The 25,120-nt window shown below is 37.8% G+C and overlaps 2 protein-coding genes across 2 annotated transcripts in view; one reads left to right on the top strand and one right to left on the bottom strand.

Annotated features, from left to right (window-relative positions):
* The window catches only part of TM6SF1 (transmembrane 6 superfamily member 1), a 39,420-nt gene extending 34,800 nt beyond the window's left edge, over positions 1 to 4,620 (top strand). The window contains exon 10 of the mRNA XM_029236960.1: positions 4,278 to 4,620. Coding sequence (XP_029092793.1) covers positions 4,278 to 4,292 — 15 coding nt within the window. The 3' untranslated portion in view covers positions 4,293 to 4,620. The remainder of the gene's footprint in view (positions 1 to 4,277) is intronic.
* The window catches only part of HDGFL3 (HDGF like 3), a 74,892-nt gene that overhangs the window by 7,869 nt on the left and 41,903 nt on the right, over positions 1 to 25,120 (bottom strand). The window contains exons 2-5 of the mRNA XM_029236965.1: positions 17,229 to 17,305; positions 9,333 to 9,471; positions 6,457 to 6,615; positions 2,354 to 2,500 (exon numbers count right to left, since the gene is read on the bottom strand). Of these exons, the coding sequence (XP_029092798.1) occupies positions 2,354 to 2,500; positions 6,457 to 6,615; positions 9,333 to 9,471; positions 17,229 to 17,305 (522 nt within the window). The remainder of the gene's footprint in view (positions 1 to 2,353; positions 2,501 to 6,456; positions 6,616 to 9,332; positions 9,472 to 17,228; positions 17,306 to 25,120) is intronic.

The raw sequence follows: 25,120 nt of genomic DNA, 5'->3' as shown, positions 1-25,120 counted from the left end.
CATTAAATTACCATGCTTACTACTTTATTTTTATATTATATATATATATCCTTTTGTGTATAAAATTATATTATTAGAAACAGGTTAAAAATAAAAAGATCTCAGGCTCTTGCTTCAAATTCAGGCTCTGACTAGCTGTGCGACCCTGGCCCAATCCTTTCAGCTTCAGTTTCCCCAGCTACGAAATGAAATAACACCTGCACCTACCTCCTGGGATTTGTATGAGGATCAAATGCATGTACAGCATTTAGCACAGTATGTGGCACATGGTAAAAATGTTAGCCACTACTACTCTGACTCTGCTGCTGTTGTTACTTCTAGTAGCAACTATCTTCTGAGGTGCTTTCAAGTTATTAAAGTAGAAATGGTTTTATTAAATTAGAAAAATGAATCTACAATGCAAGAGCTAGAGTGAGAAGTCATCAGTAATACCTAACAGCTGAAACCACATGAGTGCATAAGATGGAAACAGGGGAAGCTTTCAGACTGGAAGTGTACCAAGACAGCCTAGAGAAAAGTGCTCTAGGAGACTGAGGAGACACTGGGAGAGGAAGCAGAAGAGACTGGTGACCTGGAGGCAAAGTCAGGAGGAGAAAGTGGCTAATGGTATTAAATGCTGCAGAGTAAAATAAAGACTAAAGGAGACACTGGATTTGGCAATGAGAGGATCACTAGGAACCTTTACAAGAGCAGTTTCCATGAACCGGTCAAAGAAGAAACAAGAGTGCCAAGGGTTAAGGTAGTGGTCCCCAACCTCTTTGGCACCAGGGACTGTGTTTCATGGAAGACAATTTTTCCACGGACTGGGGTGCGGGGGGGGGGATGGTGCGGGGGGGAGATGGTTCCGGCGGTAACGCGAGCGATGGGGAGCAGCAGATGAAGCTTCCTTGCTCGCCCGCCGCTCACCTCCTGCTGGGTGGCCCAGTTCCTAACAGGCCTCTGACGGACAGGTAGCGGTCCACGGCCTGGGGGTTGGGGACCCCTGGGTTAAGGCATGAGTAGGTGAGAAGATGGACGCTGGGAGAAAAAGGAACTCTTTTAAGAAATTAGAGATAAAGAGAAAGGTGAAAAGAGTAGGATACATGGTGGAAGGGAGGTATCTTTAAGGTTAAGGGAGACCTGATACTGTTTATAGGCAGAGAGTAAGGAGCCAGCAGAAAAGAAAGTAAAGGTATAGGAGAGAAAGGGGACCACTGATGGGGTGTAGCCTTGGAGAAAGCAGGAGATGATATTCTGGACTCTGGTGATAGGAAGGTGCAGATTGGTGCTTCTCTTTAATGTGCATATGAATGACTTGGGCGTTTAGTTAAAATGCAGACTATGATTTGATAGCTCTGGGGTTAAGCCTGGATTCTGCATTTCTAACAAGCCCCCAGGTGATGTTGATGCTACCTGTCTGCAGACCACACACTGAGTAGTACGGGTGTAAACTACCTCTTCCTCTGTCATGGGAAGTACAGCTAGAAATTTATTGGAGAGAGGTCAAGGGAAGGAGGACAGGCAGAGGATGGGGTAAACTGAGCTGGGTGAGAGAAACAAGGGAATAAATAGAATCATAACTTGGGAAAAATTATGGGTAACTGGAAGCAGGAGGAGACAGTTGAGAGGTAAACAGTAATGACAAGAGTAAGCAAGAACTCAGCTGAAACCAGAATTTAACTAAAGAGTAATAATTTATTTTATCAGTATTGTTTTAAAATGATTTGCTGCTGTCCAATTAGTCTTCATAAAGACTATGGAAAATGACCAGGGGCAAAATCTGCCTTCACTAAAACTTTTACGAAGGTGGACTTGCCTGTGACTTTGAAGTTAACAGAGGTTAACAAAAGGTAACAAGATTCAAAGTGTACAAGTTTTCCCCTTGGTTACTTTAAACATTAATATTCACATATAGCTTGAATATTTAAATGTTTAAAATCCCCATGGGTATATTAAATTACATACTGCTTCTAAGAAAGAAGGAGCAGTATAAAATACCCTATTTTGAACATGCCATTCATTTTATAATATAAGAAATACAACTGTCAAATTCTGAGGTGGCATTTCATAATTTCAATACTTCATGCCTGACTTCTAAAAAACTCTCAAGGTGCTGAAGTTAGTTTAAAAAAGAATAAACCTGTCAGAGTTCCAAACTGATAGGTGTAATTCCCACCCAGCTCTCTTTTGTTCTCAGACTCTAAGCATCTGATCACTTATTCAGGAGCTGTGAGTGAATGTATATGTCAAGCTGAGAATGTTTCTCCATTTACTAAGGCAACGTTTACTAATGCTGAGATAATGAAACCTGTTCTGAGGCAAAATGTCTTCTAAGTTAACAGGAAGATAAGAGAAATCACAGGTATATTCTTACCCCTTCACTGGTTTTTTGCAAGTCTGAAGTTGTGTTTCTTGTGTCATTGCCGGCATCTCCACCCTCAGAGCTGCTTTTATTTTCTTCTTCTTTGCAGTCCTTGTCATCTTCATCTCCTGGAGATTTCCGGGACTGTTTAGAGGATTTCTAAATATTTAGACAAGTTAAAAAGTATAGTCAAAAGTAGAAACCCAAATGCACAAATGTAAGTAAGAAATGTAGAAGTAGCTGACCTATATCCAGTCTTTGTGGCTTGATACAGGATATACCAATACAACATGGCAGTGTGCCACAACTGAGCTAGGTGACCTTGGACAAGTGATTTCACCTCATGGGGCCTCAGTTTAACCAGCTGGAAAGGAAGTAGAGGTGGACTAGATAACCTTCTAGTTCTTTCCAGCAGTGTGATATTAAAAGCAGAAAATAGAGATTCACATACCTGGAACACTGTCAATGAATAAATATAGCTGATGGATACCATTCTAGGAAGGCTACAGAGCTAGAAGGAACCCTAAAGGTCTCCTTGTCCTTCCCCATCATTTCACAGTAGAATGTGAGGTCCAGAGAAGCAAGGTAAACTATCTAGGATACTATATGGATATTCATGTTGGAACACTTATGGAAGCTGTTTGGTTAATGGTATACATGGGATGATCTTGACAAAACTTTTCTATCACCATATGATATGAATTAACTTTAATCTTTTAAATTATGGATAGGCCACACTGGTAAACTAGCCCTTTTTTTCTTATCAACTTGCATTTGAAACCAAGATGAACTCTACGGTGAAGATGAAAATACAATTATAGTTCACAGCCAGAGCTGCTTTGCAGAACAGCATTAAAATGATCAAAAGCTGGCCCCACTGTGTACCTTTAAGAAAATAAAATGTAGCATTTCACTTACATTTCCTTTTTGAGAAATTTTATGAATCTTTAAGCACATGGTAAATAACAGCTAAGGCAAAACTCATTAAGGCAAGTCACTTTTGGTCTTACAGAAATGAATTAGCAAATCTGAGCTTCCTGAGACAATCAATATTTTAAAATGCAACTTTCAAAGAGAAAATATCTTCTAGCTATGTGACAGAATATGGAATTACATTGCTTCTATCTTACTTAACTGAAACTACCAACCAAGTCCAAGATGTCAGTTTAAAATGACTTCATTTTTACTTTTTACAAGGAGGGAAAGCAGGGATTTAATAATCCAAACATGGAGTGCCTGGAGTTAAAGTTTAGATCAAGTATGATGATGTAAAAAGTCAAATACTTTTGTTCTCCTAGTAAATACAGTATAATTATTGAAATGCAGTAGTTGCTTTATATAGTAATTCTCAAGTAATAGTCCTTGACTTGCAGTTCTTACAGATAATAGGCAGAACTCCCTAAAATTTATAGTGCTTACAAAGGATACTTACGAGTAATCCTACAAGTGAGTTTTTAAGCTTTATAATTTGATATACATAGACTAGAATTAGGGCATTACTATGTTTTGCTAATGAGTCACATTCGGTATTCCACTAAGAAATCTGGCTGCCAAGCTATATTTGGTAACCTTAGAAAGCGCTTACTGTGCTTATGCAGATCGTCGCACTTCCTGTAATTTTGGGGAAGGACCCTTCATCAGTTTTATCAATATGGTTTTGAATTGGTTGTGTGTCCAACTGTTGCTATCTTTGGTTTTTAACTAAGATTACTAACGGTTTACTATCATCATCAGTTTAGTTTGTTGTGAGGCTCTCTGATTAGCCCTACTTTATACAGTAGATAACTTGCATGCAAAATATTTTTTGCTTATAATTTTCTAGTATCTGTTATGGCTCAAATATGAATCACACATACACTTACTGCTAATATGATATATATATAACCTCCCTCAAATGTGCTTATACTATGGCTCTTATGAACATTTTTTTCCACAGAAGAAACAGAATTAGGTGAGGTAGAGGGAAAGTGGGACTTCTCCCTCAACCTAACTTGGATGCAGTCAAAAAAGTTTGTGAACCAAAAGTTTAGTGGTAAAGGAAGATTATTCAAGAAACAGATGTAAAAAAAATCACCATATTCAACAAAAAGGAAACATCTGGGAAGCCAAAGAGAGCAGTGAGGTTATACGAGGTAAGTGGTTCTCTAAACGTGGTTCCCAGATCAGCAACATCAGCTCACTGGATATTTAATTCCCCACACTGGACCCTGCCCTAGACCTACTAAAATAGAAAATGGTGGGGGGTGCTGACACGCAGCAATAAGTGTTTTAATAAGCCCTCCAGGTGATTCTGATGCATGCAAAAGTTTGAGAACTATTGTGTTAGGTTACTCGGTTGATATTGAAAATTAAAAATCATGGTTCTTAAGTGATCATGAAAGTTGTGATCTTGAAGGAAAGCAACGGAAATGATTCTTTAATTTAAAATCGATACGCCTTAGTAAATAAAGTATGTCTTTACCTCTTCACTACTTTAAATTATAAATCCACCCCAGGTATGAGCCCTATTACTTCTGGCTTTCACAAGAGTGATGAAATAATGACATTTAAAAGCCACATATCCACACTATTAAATACCTCAGGTACCTTAGAGGGGCTTAGATAATTTAGGGTGGTGCAACACATTACACGGAAGCTCAGCAGGCAATCATAAACTAAATTAAATTCAATTGGGTGTTTAAATGAAGGCCAAAATGTTAAAAGAAATTCAGCTTAAAAAATAACCCCTATGGAATATACAGTCTGTTAGGGAAAATTCTAATTATTTTGTTGCCATTTGCAAACTTTACCCCCATTTAAGGCAGATACCATGTTTTTCATTAGGTGTACAGGAAGTAACATGCATTCATACAATTTTACCCGTATGCCAGTTGGGTGGATTTTATAGACTGTAAAATAAAATGTTGATAGTCTAAGAAACCCTTGATACTTGTTTTTAAGGAATTTCCTAAGTATATCCAGCCACTAAATACCAGAGTCTAAATGGAAGTAATTTGTCCAAGTATTCAACTGTGTGACAGACCAATTGCAGCAAAACTTGTACCCATCTTTATCTTCAAAGATCCATCTACCCTGCTTTAAGTTTCTAAAAGGTGAAGAATTTCCACAATATCATAGTTTTTTCAATTGTATTTCTGAATTACTGTATGAAAAACCTAAACTTTCAATTTGTAAATCAAGGATCATGTCACGCCTCCAATAAATTACTGTTACATCTGGAATAAAATTCAAACTCCTTAACATGGCGTGCCAGTCTCCATTATTTAGCCTTTGCCTGTCTCTCCCTCCTCATCGTGACTCTCCAATCATGCCTGCCTTCTTTCAATCCAGGCCATGTCAAACTCTTCCCTCCCTCAGAGCTTTGCTGCTCTGCCACACGCGCTCCTCGTCCCATGCTCTTCTTTCAGGTCTCAGCATAAATTTCATCTTTTCGGAAAGGCCCGGCCACTCTATCTAAATAGATACACTTATTCTGTTGTTCCCTGCTCCCATTCATTTCCTTCATAGCCCTTTCAGAATTTACAGTTATTTATTATTTGTTTTTTAACTCTGTGTTTCCACCCCCCCCAACCCACTGTATTGTAAGTTACATGAGGGTAGGAATGGCATTGGATTTGCTCACCACTATCTACCTAGTACAAGTGTCTGACATAGAATAGGTGACCTGGAAATATGAGAACTGAACAAATAAAGAACCAAAGCACATTCTTTAAAGCAGAGAGACAAGAAAGAGTCTATCTTTATATTTACATCTATAATACTAGACATAGTCCTAAATTGTACTGAGTCTCCTATATTCCTAAATTCTTCAGGGCTCACCTGGGGGTTGTTATAAGAGGTATACCTATTCTTACATCCTTGATTAAAGAACAGTCCTCCTCCAACAGAGAAGGTGCTATTTTCAGGGTCAATAGACCTTATGAGTCAATACCAGTTACCCTCACATCTAAGATCACCTGTCTTATTCCCCTCAGATATATTACTGTCTCTAAAGGCAGAGGCTCCACAGAGCTAATATATTTCTATGTGCCCAGTGAATGAATTAAAAGTAATCTAAAAACCTTTAATGAATATGCATACAGGATTAACAACAATGGGAAAGGTTTCTTAGTAACCTTTGAAGTGTATGACTTTTTCCGTTTTGAGCCTGCTTTTTCATTCTTTCTTTTGCCTTTTCCATCTTCTTCTACTCTATCACCTTCTTCCTCACTGCTTGCATCTGCAGTATTCCCGCCTTCTCCCTCGGTTTCTGAAGAGCTCTGTTGCTGAATTGCCTAAGAGATAATAAAATATTAGCTAATTACATTTTTGAAAAATAGCAAAGACTACAGACTATGAAAAGAATCATTCTATTCTAATTAGAAGAAGTTCAGCTTACTCAAGATTTTCAAAATAAATGGCTGTCAACTTCAATTTTCCAGTGACCAATTGACATGAACCCTCTTAAGGTAACAGAATTACAGGCATACCTCGGAGATACTGCAGGTTCAGTTGCAGACCATAGCAATAAAGTAAATATCACAATAAAGCACGTCACATGAATTTTTTGGTTCCCCAGTGCATATAAAAGTTATGTTTATACTAAACTGTAGTCTATTAAGTTTGCAGTAGCATTATATCTATAAAAACAATGTGTATACCTTAATTTAAAAATACTTTATTGCTAAAAAATGCTAACCATCATCTGAGCCTTCAGTGAGTCCTCATCTTTTTGCTGGTGGAGGGTCAGCCATGCTGATGGTTGCTGACTGGTCAGGGTGGTGGCTGCTGAAGGCTGGGAGGCTGTGGCAACTTCTTAAAATAAGACAACAGTGAAGTCTGCAGTATCAATTGACAAATGATTTCTCTGTAGCAGGCAATGCAGCTGGATAGCATTTTACCCACCATAGAATTTCTTTCAAAATTGGAGTCAGTCCTCTCAAACCCTGTCACCATTTTATCAACTAAGTTTATATAATATTCTGAATCCTTTGTGGTCATGTCAACAATCTTCACAGCATCTTCACCAGGAGTAGCTTTCATCTCAAGAAACTACACTCTGCTCATCCATAAGAAGCAATTCCTTATCCATTCAAGCTTTAGCAGGAGTTTGCAACAATTTAGTTACATCTCCAGGCTCTGCTTCTAATTCTAATTCTCTTGCCATTTCCACCACATCTGCAGTTCCTTCCTCCACTGAAGTCTTGAAACCCTCCAAGTCATCCATGAAGTTTGGAATCCACTTTTTCCAAACTCCTGTTAATGTTGATATTCTGACCTCTTCCTATGAATCATGAATGTTCTTAATGGCATCTAGAATGCTGAATACTTTCCAGAAGGTTTTCAACTGAGTTTTGCCCAGATCCATCAGAGGAATCGTCATCTGTGGCAGCTATAGCCTTACAAAATGTATTTCTTAAATAATAAACTTGAAAGTCTAAATTACTCTTTGATCCATGGCTGCAGAATGGATGTTGTGTTAGGAGGCATGAAAACAACACTGATCTCATCGTACATCTCCAATAGAGCTTCTGGGTGACCAGGTGCATTGTCAACGAGCAGTAATATCAAGATTTTCAAAGGAATCTTTTTTCTGAGCAGTAGGTCTCAACGGTGGGCTTAAAATATTTAGTATACCATGTTGTCAACAGACTGTGCTGTCATTCAGGCTTTGGTGTTCCATTTATAAAACACAGGCAGAGCAGATTCAGCATAATTCTTAAGGGCCCTAGGATTTCTAGAATGGTCAATGAGCACTGGCTTCAACTGAAAGTCACCAGTTGCATTAGCTCCTAACAAGAGTCAGCTTGTCCTTTGAGGCTTTGAAGTCAGGCATAGACTTCTATCTAGCTATGAAAGTCCTAGATGGCAACTTCCAATAGAAGGCCATTTCATCTACATTGAAAATCTGTTGTTCAATGTAGCCACCTTTATTAATTATCTTAGCTAGATCTTCTGGATAACTTGCGGCAGCTTCTACATCAGCACTTGCTGCTTCACCTTGCACTTTTATGTTATAGAAATGGCTTCTTTCCTTAAACCTCTGGCATCAACCTCGGCTAGCTTCAAACTTTTCTTCTGCACTTCCTCACCTCTCTTAGTGTTCAGAGAATCGAAGAGAGTTAGGGCCTTCTCTAGATTAGGCTTTAGCTTAAGGGAATGTTGTGGCCGGTTTGATCTTCTATCCAGACTACTCAAACCTTCTCCACCGTAGCAATAAGGCTGTTTTGCTTTCTTATTATTCATGTGTTCACCAGAGTAGTACTTTAAAATTCTTTCAAGAACTTTTCCCTTGCATTCACAACTTGGCTAACTGCTTGGCTCCAAGAGGCCTAGCTTTCAGCCTATTCCAGTTTTCGACATGCCTTTCTCACTAAGCTTAATCATTTCTAGCTTTTGATTTAAAGTAAGCGATGTGTGATTTTTCCTTTCACCTGAATACTTAAGATGCCATTGCAGGGTTATTAACTGGCCCAGCTTCAATACTGTTGTGTCTCAGGGGATAGGGAGGCTCAAGGAGGGGGAGAAAGGGGAACTGCTGATCAGTGGCGCAGTCAGAACACACACAACATTATCAATTAAGTTTACTGTCTTATATGGGTGTGGTTTGTGGTGCCCCAAAACAATTATAATAGTAACATCAAAGAGCACTGATCACAGGTCACTATAACAAATATAAGAATAATGAAAAAGTTTGAAATATTGAGAGAATTACCAAAATGTGATGCCAAAACATGAGGTGAGCAAATGCTGTTGGAAAAATGGGGCCAACAGGCTTGCTCAATGCAGGGTTGCCACAAACCTTTGATTTGTAAAAAATGCAGTATCTGTGAAGTGCAACAGAGCAAGGTATGCCTGTACATTTAATCCAAAGTGCTACTGGAACCAGAAAGAATTCTGACTTCAAATGGGTGGTGGGTAATCATTAGTACAAAGGACATATAAGAAAGATCCAAAAAAGAGTTAAAATAAAAAATGAGATGCAGCAAGTGGTAATGAAGTAAACCATCACCTGGTATCCAGTAAACTTTACTCCTGGGTTATTTTCTATTTCCCACAATCCTTCATTAAATCCTTTCCGTTTGTTTGACTTTCCAAACTTGTCTTTGTATTCCTTATAAGGGAAAAGGTCTTTGGGACCTAGAAATGCACTGCAGAGATATATTAGAAAGAGATTTGATATTCTGACCTTCAAATATAAGATATTTTTAATATCAACTCAAGTGTCAGAGCATATTTTAGTAAATACATTAAAAGTATATATAAACCCTCTCAGTTAGACACATATCACAAGATGTTTTGCACATATATTTCAAGGTAGAAAAAATAGACAGCTAGGTATGCAAGCCAGCAACACTGAACGGTGCTACTTTGATTTTACTTCTAAATTACTAATTTCTTTTTTGTTTTGAAATTGATTTTTAGTTAAACTACTTTAAAAGTAGTTTTAAAGATGTCTACTTTGACCACTTAAATCATCATCTTAAACTAAGGCTTACCTATGCTAATCTTTCACAGGTAAGGGTTTTGTAAGACTCACAGTAAAAACATAAACACTGGATTAAAAAATGATTTTAACTCTTTATGCCACATTAGTGTATTTATTCACTATTATTTCTATAAATTAAAAAAGCATTAGTGTTTAATGAGGCACTACACAAGAAAAAAATCAGAAGTGGCAAAGTAGATAGAATCTTATCCAATTTAAACCTTATCCTAAATTAATCATAATTATGAAAAGAAAACGAGTCAGAATAAATCCTGGGGCTGGCTAATAGATCTGAGCATTTAAACTAGAGTCTTCAGCATTATTATCTATGATATTAACCTGGTGAATGAGATGGTGGAGGCCCACATGCTGGCTGAGACTCATTTCAAACTAAGATTCATTTACTCAACAAATTTTATCGAACATCTCTAATGTGTAAAGCACTATTCCAGAGGTGCTGGGGATTCTTCAGGGAACAAAGAGATGAATGTCTCTGCCTTCATGGAGCATACATTCTATTAGCAAGGGTAGGGGACCAGACAATAAAGAAGATAAATAAATAAAATACATAGTACTGTGTGCTGAAAATAAATCAATCAATATATAGATGAAGCAGAGGAGGAGGATGGTTAAGGACTGGGGTAGATTTTACAGTTTTAGAAATACAGATCAAGAAGGAAGGCCTCACTGAAAAGGGAACAGCTAAGCACTGAAGGGGGTGAAGGAAGAACCCATGCAGTTATCTGGGGAAGAGTAGAGCAGACTGAAGGAAGAGCAAGTACAACAGACCCTGAGGTGGGAGAATGCCTAGTGTGTCTGAAAAATTAAGAGGCCAGTGTGGCTAGACTGAAATGAGTGAAGAGAGAGCTGTGTGAGATGAGGTCAGAGAGGTAACAGGGTGGGAGCACAGATTATGTCAGGCCTTGGAGGCCACTACAAAGGCTTTGAGTCATATGGGAAGCCATTAAAGGTTTTGAGAAGTGACAATTTGTGTTTTAACAGTGCCACTTTGGCTGCTGTGTTGAAAACACACTGAAGAGCTGGGTACTAGGGCAGAAGCAGAGAGACTAATTAGGCTATTGAAGTAACAGTGGTGACTTGGACCAGTTGTAAGCAGTGCAGTTGGTGAGAGGTGGCTGGATTCTGAATTCACTCTCAAGAAAGAGCCAAGGTATTTGTTAATGGGCTAGATACAGCACGTGAGAGAGAGGGTGGAACTGAGGCTATCTCCAAGGTTTTAGATTGAGCAATTAGAAAAATGCAGTTGATATTTACTGAAATGGAAAGATTTTTGAGAGAACAAGATTTGAAGGTGAAAAGCTTAGTTCTGGATGTTGAATTTGAAAACTTGGTTAGATATCCCAGTGAAGATGTCAAGTAGGCAACTGGGCAGGTGATTCTGGAATTCAGGGGAAAGGTCTGTGCTGGAGATAAATATTTGGAATTTATCGCAGAGATGATGTTGAAAGCTTTGAGACGATAGGTTAACAATTTACTGCTGATTTTTATAAATTCCATTTTCTGACTGGATCTTAGTACTGATCCCTTCCTTACACTGCCCAGCTGGTCAAGAATTCAAGTTGATAAAATCACCTGAGGAAGCTTTCTGACCCCAATCACCAAACTTTCCTTGACTGTTCACCTTCAACTGTTCAGCATGACTGCATTTCACTGAATCCAGAGATAGTTTATTAGGATACTGGACATTCTAACCAAATGCCTGACAAACTGAGCATGAGAAGGAAATGTGACTTTGGGTATGGTGATTTCACTTTTAGAGCAATTTGACATGAATTATTAGACTGTGGCTTGTGACCTTTCTCTAGTCCTTGACTCTATGTATAGGAATTGTGGGCTAAGCTGCCTGAGGTTCACGTCAGCTATAGATGCTAACCAGAGCTTGTCTGTACTTTAATTATGCCACAGGAGTCAAGGTTAATGATTCAACTGGCCATGTTAGCTGCTGCCAGAAAGAGGGACACTGAATGAGCTATTCTAAAACAAGTTCTTGTTTTTGATAGACAATCTTGGTTTTTCCTGGATTATAGATAATTCCACAAATCAAATCCCCTCTCAACTGGTTAACTTTGTTGTATGTTTTATAAATTTTAAAGGGTAGGCCAGAAAATAGAATTGTTCAAAGTTACAAGCTCTAAGGATGTTATTTTTTTTCCTGACAAAGGCTGCCTTGAAAATTGTCCAGACTAAAACTACTGGGGTAAAGTTATATGGAGCAGAAGAAATTGGGGCTCCAATCACCTATCTGTCTGAGCAACAGATTCAAAGCCATGTTCTGAGGAAAATTCTGGTCCTGCCTGAGGGTGCTCCTGCTGACAGTTTTTTTGTTAAGTTCCTCACCTTCCACATACCTTCCCCCCCTTTCATTTATTTCATTTAATCAATTTTAATTCATTCAACAGCTAGTTTTAGACACTCCTGAAGTCATTCTACGAGACCACCGTCACCCTGATACCAAAACCAGACAAAGATACTACAAAAAAAGAAAATTACAGACCAATATCACTGATGAATATAGATGCAAAAATCCTCAACAAAATACTAGCAAACAGAATCCAGCAAAACATTAAAAGGATCATACACCATGATCAAGTGGGGTTTATCCCAGGAATGCAAGGATTCTTCAATATACGCAAATCAATCAATGTGATACACCATATTAACAGACTGAAGAATAAAAAACATATGAACATCTCAATAGATGCAGAAAAAGCTTGTGACAAAATTCAACACCAATTTATGATAAAAACTCTCCAGAAAGTGGGCACAGAGGGAACATACCTCAACATAATAAAGGCCATATATGACAAACCCACAGCAAACATCATTGTCAATGGTGAAAAACTGAAAGCATTTCCTCTAAGATCAGGAACGAGACAAGGATGTCCACTCTTGCCACTATTATTCCACCTAGCTTTGGAAGTCCTAGCCACGGCAATCACAGAAGAAAAAGAAATAAAAGGAATACAAATCAGAAAAGAAGAAGTAAAACTGTCACTGTTTGCAGATGACATGATACATGCATAGATACATAGAGAATCCTAAAGATGCCACCAGAAGACTAATAGAGCTAATCAATGAATTGGGTAAAGTTGCAGGATACAAAATTAATGCACAGAAATCTCTTGCATTCCTATACACTAATGATGAAAAATCTGGAAGAGAAATTAAGGAAACACTCCCATTTACCACTGCAACAAAAAGAATAAAATACCTAGGAATAAACCTACCTAGGGAGACAAAAGACCTGTATGCAGAAAACTATAAGGCACTGATGAAAGAAATTAAAGATGATACCAAAAGATGGAGAGATATACCATGTTCTTAGATTGGAGAAATCAATATTGTGAAAATGACTATACTACCCAAAACAATCTACAGATTCAATGCAACCCCTATCAAATTACCAATGGCATTTCTTCTTCTTCTTTTTTTTTTTTTTTGCGGTATGCGGGCCTCTCACTGTTGTGGCCTTTCCCGTTGCGGAGCACAGGCTCCGGACGCGCAGGCTCAGTGGCCATGGCTCACGGGCCCAGCTGCTCCGCGGCATGTGAGATCTTCCCGGACCGGAGCACGAACCCACATCTCCTGCATCGGCAGGCAGACTCTCAACCACTGCGCCACCAGGGAAGCCCTACCAATGACATTTTTTACGGAACTAGAACAAATCATCTTAAAATTTGTATGGAGACACAAAAGACCCCAAATAGCCAAAGCAGTCCTGAGGGAAAAATACGGAGCTGGAGGAATCAGACTCCCTGACTTCAGCCTAAACTACAAAGCTACAGTAATCAAGACAATATGGTACTGGCACAAAAACAGAAACAGATCAATGGAACAAGACAGAACGCCCAGAGATAAACTCACGCATCTATGGTCAACTAATCTATGACAAAGGAGGCAAGGATATACAATGGAGAAAAGACAGTCTCTTCAATAAGTGGTGCTGGGAAAACTGGACAGCTACATGTAAAAGAATGAAATTAGAACACTCCCTAACACCATACACAAAAATAAGCTCAAAATGGATAAGAGACCTAAATGTAAGACCGGACACTGTAAAACTCTTAGAGGAATACATAGGAAGAACACTCTTTGACATAAATCACAGCAAGATCTTTTTTGATTCACCTCCTAGAGTAATGGAAATAAAAACAAAAATAAACAAATGGGACCTAATGAAACTTCAAAGCTTTTGCACAGCAAAGGAAATCATAAACAAGATGAAAAGGCAACCCTCAGAATAGGAGAAAATATTTGCAAACAAATCAATGGACAAACGATTAATCTCCAAAATATATAAACAGCTCATGGAGCTCAATACTAAAAAAACAAACAACCCAATCCAAAAATGGGCAGAAGACCTAAATAGACAGTTCTCCAAAGAAGACATACAGATGGCCAAGAAGCACATGAAAAGCTGCTCAACATCACTAATTATTAGAGAAATGCAAATCAAAACTGCAATGAGGTATCACCTCACACCAGTTAGAATGGGCATCACCGGAAAGTCTACAGACAACAAATGCTGGAGAGGGTGTAGAGAAAAGGGAACCCTCTTGCACTGTTTGTGGGAATGTAAATTGATACAGCCACTATGGAGAACAGTATGGAGGTTCCTTAAAAAGCCAAAAATAGAATTACCTTATGATCCAGCAATCCCACTACTGGGCATATACCCAGAGAAAACCATAATTCAAAAAGACACATGCACCCCAATTTTCACTGCAGCACTATTTACAATAGCCAGGTCATGGAAGCAACATAAATGCCCATCGACAGACGAATGGATAAAGAAGATGTGGTACATATATACAATGGAATATTACTCAGCCATAAAAATGAACGAAATTGGGTCATTTGTTGAGACGTGGATGGATCTAGAGACGTCATGCAGAATGAAGTAACTCAGAAAGAGAAAAACAAATATCGTATACTAACGCATATATGTGGAACCTAGAAAAATGGTACACATGAACCGGTTTGCAGGGCAGAAATTGAGACACAGATTTAGAGAACAAACTTACGGACACCAAGGCGGGGAAAGCAGTGGGGGGTGGGGATGGGATGAATTGGGCAATTGGGATTGACATGTATACACTGATGTGTATAAAACTGATGACTAATAAGAACCTGCTGTATAAAAAAATAAATAAAATAAAATTCAAAAAAACAAAGAAACAAAAAAACACCTACCATGGGCCAGGCACTGTGTAAAGCACTGTGTATATAGGGCTTAGCAACATCCACAGAATCTCTGCCTTCACAGGGAGACTGAATATTAGGTACTTGCCAGGGCATATAATCTCAGGTTTAAGGACACCCAATACTTAGTAAATGATCAGCTGAAACAATGTTATAACAGGTTTTCTAATCCAGCAAAAAAACTCACATATGGACTGTATCACACTGCTCCTTGGTAGAATTGCTTTTACTGAATTGAGACTTGGAATTATGCCACTGACTTATATGAAGGATGCTATAAGAAATAACTCCATAAAATCCTTCACACTGTTTACTGGAATGATTCTGTTACTTGTACTAGCAATATACTAGGTGGCAAATTCTTTAAGGACAACTTTTATTTTCAGTGCCTTAAAGAATATCTAGAAAATGTTTACTAAGTGAATGAAAGTTACCACATAATATTAGTAAATGGTTGATTTTGGTGTATGCAATGGAAACGTGATAATCTCGTTTATCAAATCCTGCCTTGTTCTAGATGTACAATCAGATCACTTGGAATTAGGTTCTAAAGGAAAAGCAAAATAATGGTACAGACATAAAAGGGAAGCAGGAATGAGGGAAATACAAAAATGGGTATCACAAAGCCCTACGCACTTATTACTATAGGTAAAACATTTATTTCTAAGCTACGAGCAACCTCTTCAAGGAGAAAAACATGTTAAGTTGCATAGTCCACAAGCGTCTATTAGATAAAAATAAAACAAAGAAAATAAAACTAACCTCTTGAAAAAATAAATTTCTCACATGAAGACAAGAAAGAAATATGCCTTAAACGGCCCTCTCCCAGCTAGCTCTCTTTCAATACGAGAATGAGGAAGATGTCAGAGTGGTAGAGACAGGAAGCAAAGAAAAAGTTCATGCCTAGGGCTTCCCTGGTGGCTTAGTGGTTGAGAGTCCGCCTGCCGATACAGGGGACACGGGTTCGTGACCCGGTCCGGGAGGATCCCACATGCCGCGGAGCGGCTGGGCCCGTGAGCCATGGCCGCTGAGCCTGCGCGTCCGGAGCCTGTGCTCCGCGACGGGAGAGGCCACAGCGGTGAGAGGCCCGCGTAAAGCAAAAAAAAAAAAAAAAAAGTTCATGCCTGGCTCTACTAACATTCACATGAACATAGAGGGTGACCCTGAATATAAGATTTCATCTTAGTTTTTAGCTTTCCCCCCCCATTTGCAGTTTCTATTCCATTTGTGTCCTTGTTGTAAATAACCATATACGTTCTCAGTGTGTCAGGTTCTGTGTGTCAAGACTGCCTATGGTTCCCTAGCATCCATTATCATTGTCTTTCTTTTAATGGATACTCCTCCCAATTTGCTTCCCCAACAAAGTTGCCTAGCTAGAGACTATGCTTCCAGCTTCCTTACAGCTAGATGTGACCATATGTCCAAGTTCTCGCCACTGGTATAAATGCAACTGTAAGCCACATATTCAACTGCTGTGTCATTTCCGTACCTCTTCTCTCTCCCCCTTCCCTCTACCTGGAAGATGCACAGGTACTGCTGAGCCAGTTTTTGCTTTTTTTTTTTAAAATAAGCAGACAAGGGTAATGCCCTAGGGAATGGTAGGACAACACAACAGAAGAAACCTGGGTCCCTAGAGCAGAGCTGAACATCCACCTTGATCTATCTACCTTGATAGACAGATCTATCTATCTATCTATCTATCTATCTATCTATCTAGATCCCCCATCCCTGGACTGTTTCCAAAAACAGAAGTAAATTCCTATATTATTTGAGACACTGTATTTTCAGTTTCCTTTATTCAGTAGCTTAATCTGTATTCTGACCAGCACAATTACAAAAACTTAGAAAGGTAGTATGTTTCCTTCAGGGTCTGACAAATTGAAGGAGACTGAGAGAACATAACTTTGTTCTGTGAAATATGAATGGAAGACATCTCTCTAGGTCTTAAAAGTGTCCTAAAGGAAACTTCTGGGTCATGCCCAACATTTAAGCAGAAACAGAAATGATATTCAAAAGCCAAATAAATGAAAAATCTTTACATTAAGAAAAAAATATATTATCTTTGCAATTTTATATAATTGATTATAATGATTTTAACAACATATAAAATAATATAAAGTGATTTTAACAACATATAATGTAGTCTAGCAGAATCAAATTAGAATTGTTGAAAATTTAAGTGTTTTGTTGACTTACGTTTCATGGGTTCCAAAAAAGAAGATAGGATACTTATTTGCTGGAGGCTTCACAGCTCCCTCTGGGAGTTCATCAATCTATTAAAGATAAAACCATGTAAAATAGCATAAACGTGATATAAACATTGTTCCGATAATTTATTGTTAATTTCAAAATAAAATCACTCTAATAAAAATCCCAACAGTTTTCCTTTCCTTGAACCTTATAAAATGATTCTAAAGGTCGTATTTGGCACACCATATGGAGAGTAACACTGTAAATTGATTATAACTATTATGGTAATACATAATCAGGAGCCAAAACTACTCATTTCCTTCAACTCAATAGAATTACTCTTGGGAATGTGTCCTAGTGAAATAATTCAAAAGAATAACAAAAAAGTAACAGAAGATGCACTTTTGGGGGATAGTAACAAATTTTTATATCCCACCCTACAAGATAGGAGAATTATAGAAAGTTAACTCAAAATATTATGTAGTCATTGAAAGATATCATCTCTTGCCTGGACTAGTGCAAGTCTCTCCCCATCCACTGAAGCTCACATTACCTTTTTAAATGCATATTTGATTGTGTCAAATCCTTCAACAGCTTGTCATAGCTGTGCATCTGAAACCTCTGGGGCTTTTAAAAACTAAAGATCATCAATCCTTCCCCAGACCCAGCAATTTTTATGTACACCTGAGGTTGAAAACTTCTCATAGGATAAAGTCTAAATTCTTTAGAATGCTACATAGTTATATAAACATCATTCCCTAGAATGTTTCAAGAAATGGTCCTTGACTCCTAAATCTCCATCTATAGTCCCAACCTTTCCTTTGAACTCCAGGAATGAAATTACAAACATCTACAAACCATTTCCATTTACAGGTCCTACAAGCAGCTTAAAATGAAGAAAAGGCCTGGAGTTCTTCAGAAGAGGCATACTTGGAGTTTATAGAGCAAGGAAAAGGGTCTGGTATCCTGTATCCTGAAGATATCTGCAGGCCTTCTGAACTAACATATGGCGACAGCCTGAGGATTACTACAGCATCACAACATTCATCTCTGAACTGAAAGAACCATGTGTCACAGAACAGATGCCCTGGTGTACTGAGAAAAGATGGACTTTCAGTCTAGAAACTTTAGTCCTGCTTCTGACTTCAATTGTGATATCGAAGATATCACTTAATGACTTTCACATCTGTAAAATGAGACGGTTGCACTAGGTAACCTCTAGGTTTCCTTCAAGTCCTGAAATTCCATGCCTTGGAATTTTCTCTGAATCTGTTTTTGTTTCCTATCTTAAGTACTGGTACACTCAGTACCAAGAAAGAAACCTTAATCTTTTTATTATTTCCTCAAGCTCCACATTCAGTTTTTCACCAAATTCCCCAATTTGGCTCCTGAAATGTCTCCAAATTGAACACCATTCCCATTACTAAATTTAGTTCCCTAAAAAAGTTCTCATGATCTTTTGACAAGGCCACAGCAGCCTGTCAAAGTATCTCCTTGCCTCTGGGCTTTCCCGTTACCGACTGTACAACTTCTGGGTAAACCCTGTATGTTTTACATTCAATACACTACCCTACAAAGACAATTTAAAATGAGTAATTTCATTTTGAATAAAATTCAATTATACACACACAAACACACACACACACTCTCTCTCTCTCATACATATATTATTGTGGTAAAAAATACATAACATAAAATTTTCTATCTTACCCATTTTAAAATTTACAGTTCAGTAGTGTTAAGAATATTCACACTATGATACAGATCTCCAGAAAATGAATAACTATATTTTAAATGGACAAAAAATAGAACTTAATATGGAAATGTATGTTTATGTATGTGGGAGGCACTGAATTGCTAGCCGACAAAACACTATCACATCATGTTTTTTTTTTCACTCTTGTGAGAAAACTGAAAGTGTATCTTTTTAAAAAAACTTTTCTTTCAAATAAAACACAACTTTTGGTTAAACTTTTCCTTCACTGTGTTATATAACTAACATCTACTGTAGAAGCTGCAAACTGACAGCCCTTAGGCCATGTCTGGCCTGAAGAAATGTTTTGTTTGGCTCATACAGTGTTTTTAAAAAACTGAATTAGGTATCAACACTTTAAAACTGGAAGATTCATCTTAAATCCAGAACAACAGCCTCTGTGAAAAAATATGGAAGATAGGGATAAGCAACACTAAGCTTGCATTCCCAGGAGACAACAATTAGCTGAAGATGATCAACAGCTGCCTTCAGACAAGGTATGTTCTCTCAAGTTTGCTACATTCCCCACCACTCTCTAGGTAATGTTGTTAATGCCTGCTTCCCTTACTTACAATTGCTTGCCTGGCCCCTTTGAACATCTGAGTTCACACCCCTGTAATAAATAATACCAAAATAGTGGCTTTACCATCACGCTGGTTCCCTCATAAAGGTGTTAAATGTTGACACGCACTCACTATATCTTACTGAGTCTTGTTTTGAAAATTACACTTTGACAGTTTTGGAATTATACGAAGTTGTTCAAGTGGATATATATACCTTCTTGAACCAATTAAAGAGTGCACCTCCTGGGCACTGGTTTTTGTTTGTTTGTTTTGGCTTCTAGAGTGAATACCAAGTGGCAATAGAACTTTAACTTCAGAGTTTCTGTTTTTCTACTGTTTCTATTTTCCTGACTTTTATTTTCACTTTTATTTCTGGTTCTTGGCTATGTTTGGTTCTGATTCTGGTTTGCACACAGCCAGTGTGTTATTCCCCATTAATAGGAGGATGGGGACCTATTCTCTTTTGGGTATGACAGGGCAAATAATCTGGTACAATAGTCTTTTGGTTTGTAGAAGAATAAGTCTTGCTTTTACTGGAAAGAAGAAAAGCCCTTTGAGATCTAGATCAGTGAGTGTATGTATTTTGTGTTTCCTTTAACCTGTAACTGAAGTAGACCTGAAGCCATAGGCTCTCTGTGTGCCTATCATACTTGAGAGTCTTTACCCTTCCCCGTGTGAGTTTGAAACATTTTCCTGTTTCTGGGAAGGGTATTAACAAATTAGATATAAATTTCTTAAAATGAAAGAGCTCTGTTTTTACTGATTTACAGACACTAATAAGATTACAAAAATCTAATATAAAGGAACGTTAAGAATCCTCAAGAAATTAAAAAGTGAATGTAGAATACTTCAAATACGGTGGCCTTTTTGTTATCGTTCATTGTTTATCTGTCTGCTTTGTTCACTGCAGAGACACGAATGTCAGTTAGAACTGAGGCTGGACTTGGGGCCTGGAGGCAGGCAACCTCACATTTCCTAGAAAACTTGTTCTCAGAGTTCATCCCTGGGCCTTCACCATCAGTGTCACCTGCGGACTCATTAGAAATGCTAGTTCTCAGTCCAGAACCCTAATGAGGGTTAGGCCCAAGAATCAGGGTTTTAAGAAGCCTCCAGCTGTTTTTGATATACATTATAAAACATTCCATCCTCCTGCTGTGGTTCCTGTGGATGAGTTGCCTTTGTTTCTTCTGATTAAGTCTGCTTAGGGAAGAGATATGGGGATATATGTATATGGATAGCTGATTCACTTTGTTATAAAGCAGGAACTAACACACCATTGTAAAGCAATTATACTCCAATAAAGATGTTATAAAAACAACAACAACAACAACAAAACATTAAGTCTGCTTAAATCTGCGGGATTTTTGCCCTGAGACCGCAAAATTGCATCAGTGCACGTTTATTTTCCTAATATTTTAAAAAATGTCCAATTTTCTATTTTTTAATTAAAGGAGTGCTACACTATATTAAATGTGGTGGCTTTTTAAGGAAAAAACCCTTCTCACAGGAGCTGTTAGCTCGTAAGTATTCTTATATAAGAATCCAAATTAAAGTAATCAAAGTGAATCTTTGAACAAATCAGACTGGTTTACAATTTTGGTTTAAAAATAACTATTTGTCTTTATCTGGATTTAATCATTGTAGAGTGTAATATAAGTAAATTTAAGAAAATAAAATTGGGGTTTCTCATGAAGATACTAATTTACATCTGAATTCCTTAAGTTCTGAAGTTCTTACCTAACCTCCCTCGGTAGACTTCCCTGGTGGTGCAGTGGTTAAGAATCCACCTGCCAATGCAGGGGACACAGGTTTGATCCCTGGTCCAGGAAGATCCCACATGCTGCAGAGCAATGAAGCTTGTGCACCACAACTACTGAGCCTGTGTTCTAGAGCCCGCGAGCCACAACTACTGAGGTCTCACGCCACAAACTACTGAAGCCCACGCGCCTAGAGCCCGAGCTCCGCAACAAGAGAACCACTGCAATGAGAAGCCTGCGCACCTCAAGGAAGAGTAGCCCCTGCTCACCGCAACTAGAGAAAGCCCGCACACAGCAACGAAGACCCAACGCAGCCAAAAATAAATAATAATAAAAAAAACAAAGGCATCATCATATAGATAAAAACAAATAAGTAAATAATTAAAAAAAGAATAAAATGGACATTAAAAAAAGGAAAAAAGGGTCTACTGATAAGCTAATATTACTTCCATATAATGTTTAAGATGAAGGAAAACGTAAACTTAAATTATAATTCTGACAAACTTTTCTATATCAACAGTAATTATGTTCTGTGGTATGTTAAGATTAAACATAATTTCCAACAGTTAACTTTAAGACCTTGGACTAATATTAAATTGAGTTAAAGGATCATCTTTGCATCTCTGAATAATTCCTAAGTAAGACAGAATACTGAAACACTGGTCAGCAAGTGTAGTTTTAACATATATATGATTTTAATTTTTATATGTTATGTAGTGGAAAGGATATGTGTATTAGGTGTATCCATGAGCTTTGCTGGTTTGTTAAAACACTTGTATATAACAGAAATTTCTCAGTTTCTCTGTGAAACAGAAGTTAGTTACCTTGGTTAAGTTATAACTGATATGCAGATTGAGACTATACTAAGAACAATAGTGACACAGAAATACAACCATGTATGCAAAGGTAATGAATGGCATGTGTTCTTGTTTATTAATGGGAAAAGATTAGTCTTGTACTTGAAGTGAAGTATCTAGGTTGTTCCAAAATGTGAAAGAGGATAATGAAGGACAAACCTGGATATTGAAAGCTGTAGATTTGTGGAAAGGGAAATTTATTTGCCTTGGACTATAATAACTGCAAATAACAGTCTAAAATATGCAATGAAATATTAAAATTTTTCCAAAGCTGGCTCAGTTTTGATGGATTTATTCATAAGGTTAAAAAGGGAAAGCTTCTAAATCAATTAATGTCAAATATTTATTAATATAAAACCAGAATTTGGTTTTCTCTGTTAAAATAAGAAATTGGTCTTGGAGTATTCTGTTCTTAACAAAATATGGTAAAAGGTTATTCTTTACCTCCTGTAATCTGCATAGATAGCCATATCTCACTAGAATAACTTCTTGGACTTTGTGCTGACTCTGTCATATCTTTAAATTTGTTTTTAAACAAACAACAAAAGTTCCTTGCTAAAGAGTTAAAGTTCTTTAAAAAAACTGGGTTACCACCTTCTATGTTAATTTAAAACATTATATTGTTACTTTGACCAAGTCATTATTCATTATCCTCAGATATCTAAGCTCCTATCTTAATCAAGCAATGAAGTCTGATAATTCTTGTGATGCTGCTGAGTTCAGAGAACTCACTGTGTAACAAATGATTTGGTTCAGATTGTGGTGTAAGACCCAAAGTGCAGTATTACGTGCTGCCTCAACATTTTGTAAAATTGGGATGGTCTTGAATGGTCTACCTGCAAGTTCTCTTCCTCGCTCTGCTCCTGTGGATAAGGTCCCCTAGTCAAAAAATCCTCTTCATTAAAGGGACCAAGCAAAGTTTTTTAATCCCTGCTAGCCTTTATCCCCGGTTTTGGTTCCCTGCTAGCCTCGCAATTATTCAGACAAGCCAATCACATCCTCCTGTGGGAACCCCACTCTCTTGATACTACAAAGTCTTCTTCCCATTGCCTGAGTTGTTCACTGTTTCTGAGTGTAACCTCCAGGTCGCCCTGTAAGGCAGGCAGCGTCCTCCTCCTCTGGGATGTGAGTTTATGTAACTAATACATTGTTGCCTATCTTATCTGCCCAGTGTTGTGTGTTGAGCCATTCCCAAAAACATATGGTGGGAATCCTCTCTCTCACCAATAGGGTGAATAGGAAGTGATTAAAATACAGATAGGCACCAACACCAGGGGAATCTTATCAGAATGCTGGGGTAAGAGGTTCCACACAGTGGCTCAAATTTATTATGTGTGGTAGCTTAGAGGAGTCCAGATGGTAGTTGGGGGTGGGGTTGAGTGGAGGAAGAGAAGTCCTGAGGGCCAGAGGGCTAGGCAGAGATACCAAGGTCCCTCCCTTGGCAGTGTCTCTTCTCTCAGAAATGCTCATGGCCCATTCATTCTCTTACTTTGTTCAAATCTCTGCTCAAATAGCACTGCATCAGAGGGCTTTCCCCCTACAACCCAACTTAAAATAATACCTCTTACCCTGTCATTCTCTATTCTTTTATTCTGCTTTATTTTTACTGTAAGAATTTCCCTGCCCTTGAGTATTTGTTTGTTTCTTCACATTAGAATATAATCTTTGTGAGAGGGAAACTTGCTTTGTTCTCCACAATAGCTCTACTGCCTAAAGCAGCACCTGATACATGACTAGTGCATAATAAATATTCCTCGAGGACCAAAATTTCCTTACTGACTCAGGACCTGAAGAAGCCTATACTTACATGATGAGAATCAGTGACCCTGGCTGTGAAGAAGAGAAAGGTACACCACAGACCACTTTCAATCACAGATTACTAAGAAAAACTATTATGGGGTTATAGTATAAAGGAGTCTCTATGCTTAAGAAAAGGAAATAAGAAGAACAAACTTGTCTCTTTGAATATGCCAATAAGAATTTTGGGGGCTAGCTGACTAAGAATGTGGAGGGAAAAAAAGACCATTTTACCTATTAAAGTTTATGAGGTGAGGTTAAATTACAGAGGGGAAAACCGCTTGTGATATTATAAAATGGCTTTAGATAAAGAGAAGTCTATAAATGAGTCAACAAATTTACTGTAGGGGAAGAAAGGGAAAGCACACTATGGAAAAAGGAAATGTATACAAGAGGAAGGGGAAAGAATTTTTTAAATCTGAGTATATCTGGATTAACAAACAGGTAACTGATCAACTTAATATCTGAAAATAACACTTTGTTAGGACCCCAAACATAAGGAGATAGCTTCCAAAATAACAGTTCAAAAAATCTGTTGAAAACCAGTCTGTAATTATCTTCAAGAATATAAAAATCATCACTTGTTAGTTGACAGAGCAATTTCACATTGAAAGACATTTTGTTTTTCACTCAATAAAACTTTGAAAAACCTCGCCATTTTCATCTTTAGAAAATTATAAATAATTTTGAGAGGTCACAATACACTTAGAACACAGTGCTTTTAACTTATTGTAGGCTTTATGTAGGGGATAGGCCAGATGACTGACTGAGGTCCCTCATTCGTATGTTACATTGCTGATTCTAGAGGAGGAGCACATATGGAGCATTAACACATCCTCACAGTATACCCGGGGAGAGCCAATCTGACAAATGGAAAACCTCAGGCTGAATAGTAAAAAGTGAGGGATTTGGTGTATGATCTTCATATAAGATCTTCATTTATATTGCCAGATCCCTCTTTTTTTTTTTTAAATTATAGCAGGCACATTTTAAATTGAAATGTATAAAAAATCTGGCCTATTCCCCCAACTTTCCCTCAGTCTTAAGCAACTGTCCACACAGGTTCAATCTTGAACAGGTATAAATAAACTCATTTTTAGGGTTTAGCTGCATTTTAAAAAAATTTTACTTATTTAATTTATTTATTTTTGGCTGTGTTGGGTCTTCGTTG

Source organism: Monodon monoceros, unplaced genomic scaffold (genome assembly GCF_005190385.1).
Source record: "Monodon monoceros isolate NGI ecotype Baffin Bay Population unplaced genomic scaffold, NGI_Narwhal_1 Super_Scaffold_21, whole genome shotgun sequence".
In the NCBI taxonomy this organism is placed as follows: domain Eukaryota; kingdom Metazoa; phylum Chordata; class Mammalia; order Artiodactyla; family Monodontidae; genus Monodon; species Monodon monoceros.
The sequence above is the reverse complement of the archived record's forward strand: the minus strand, read 5'-3'. Positions and strand labels throughout refer to the sequence as shown.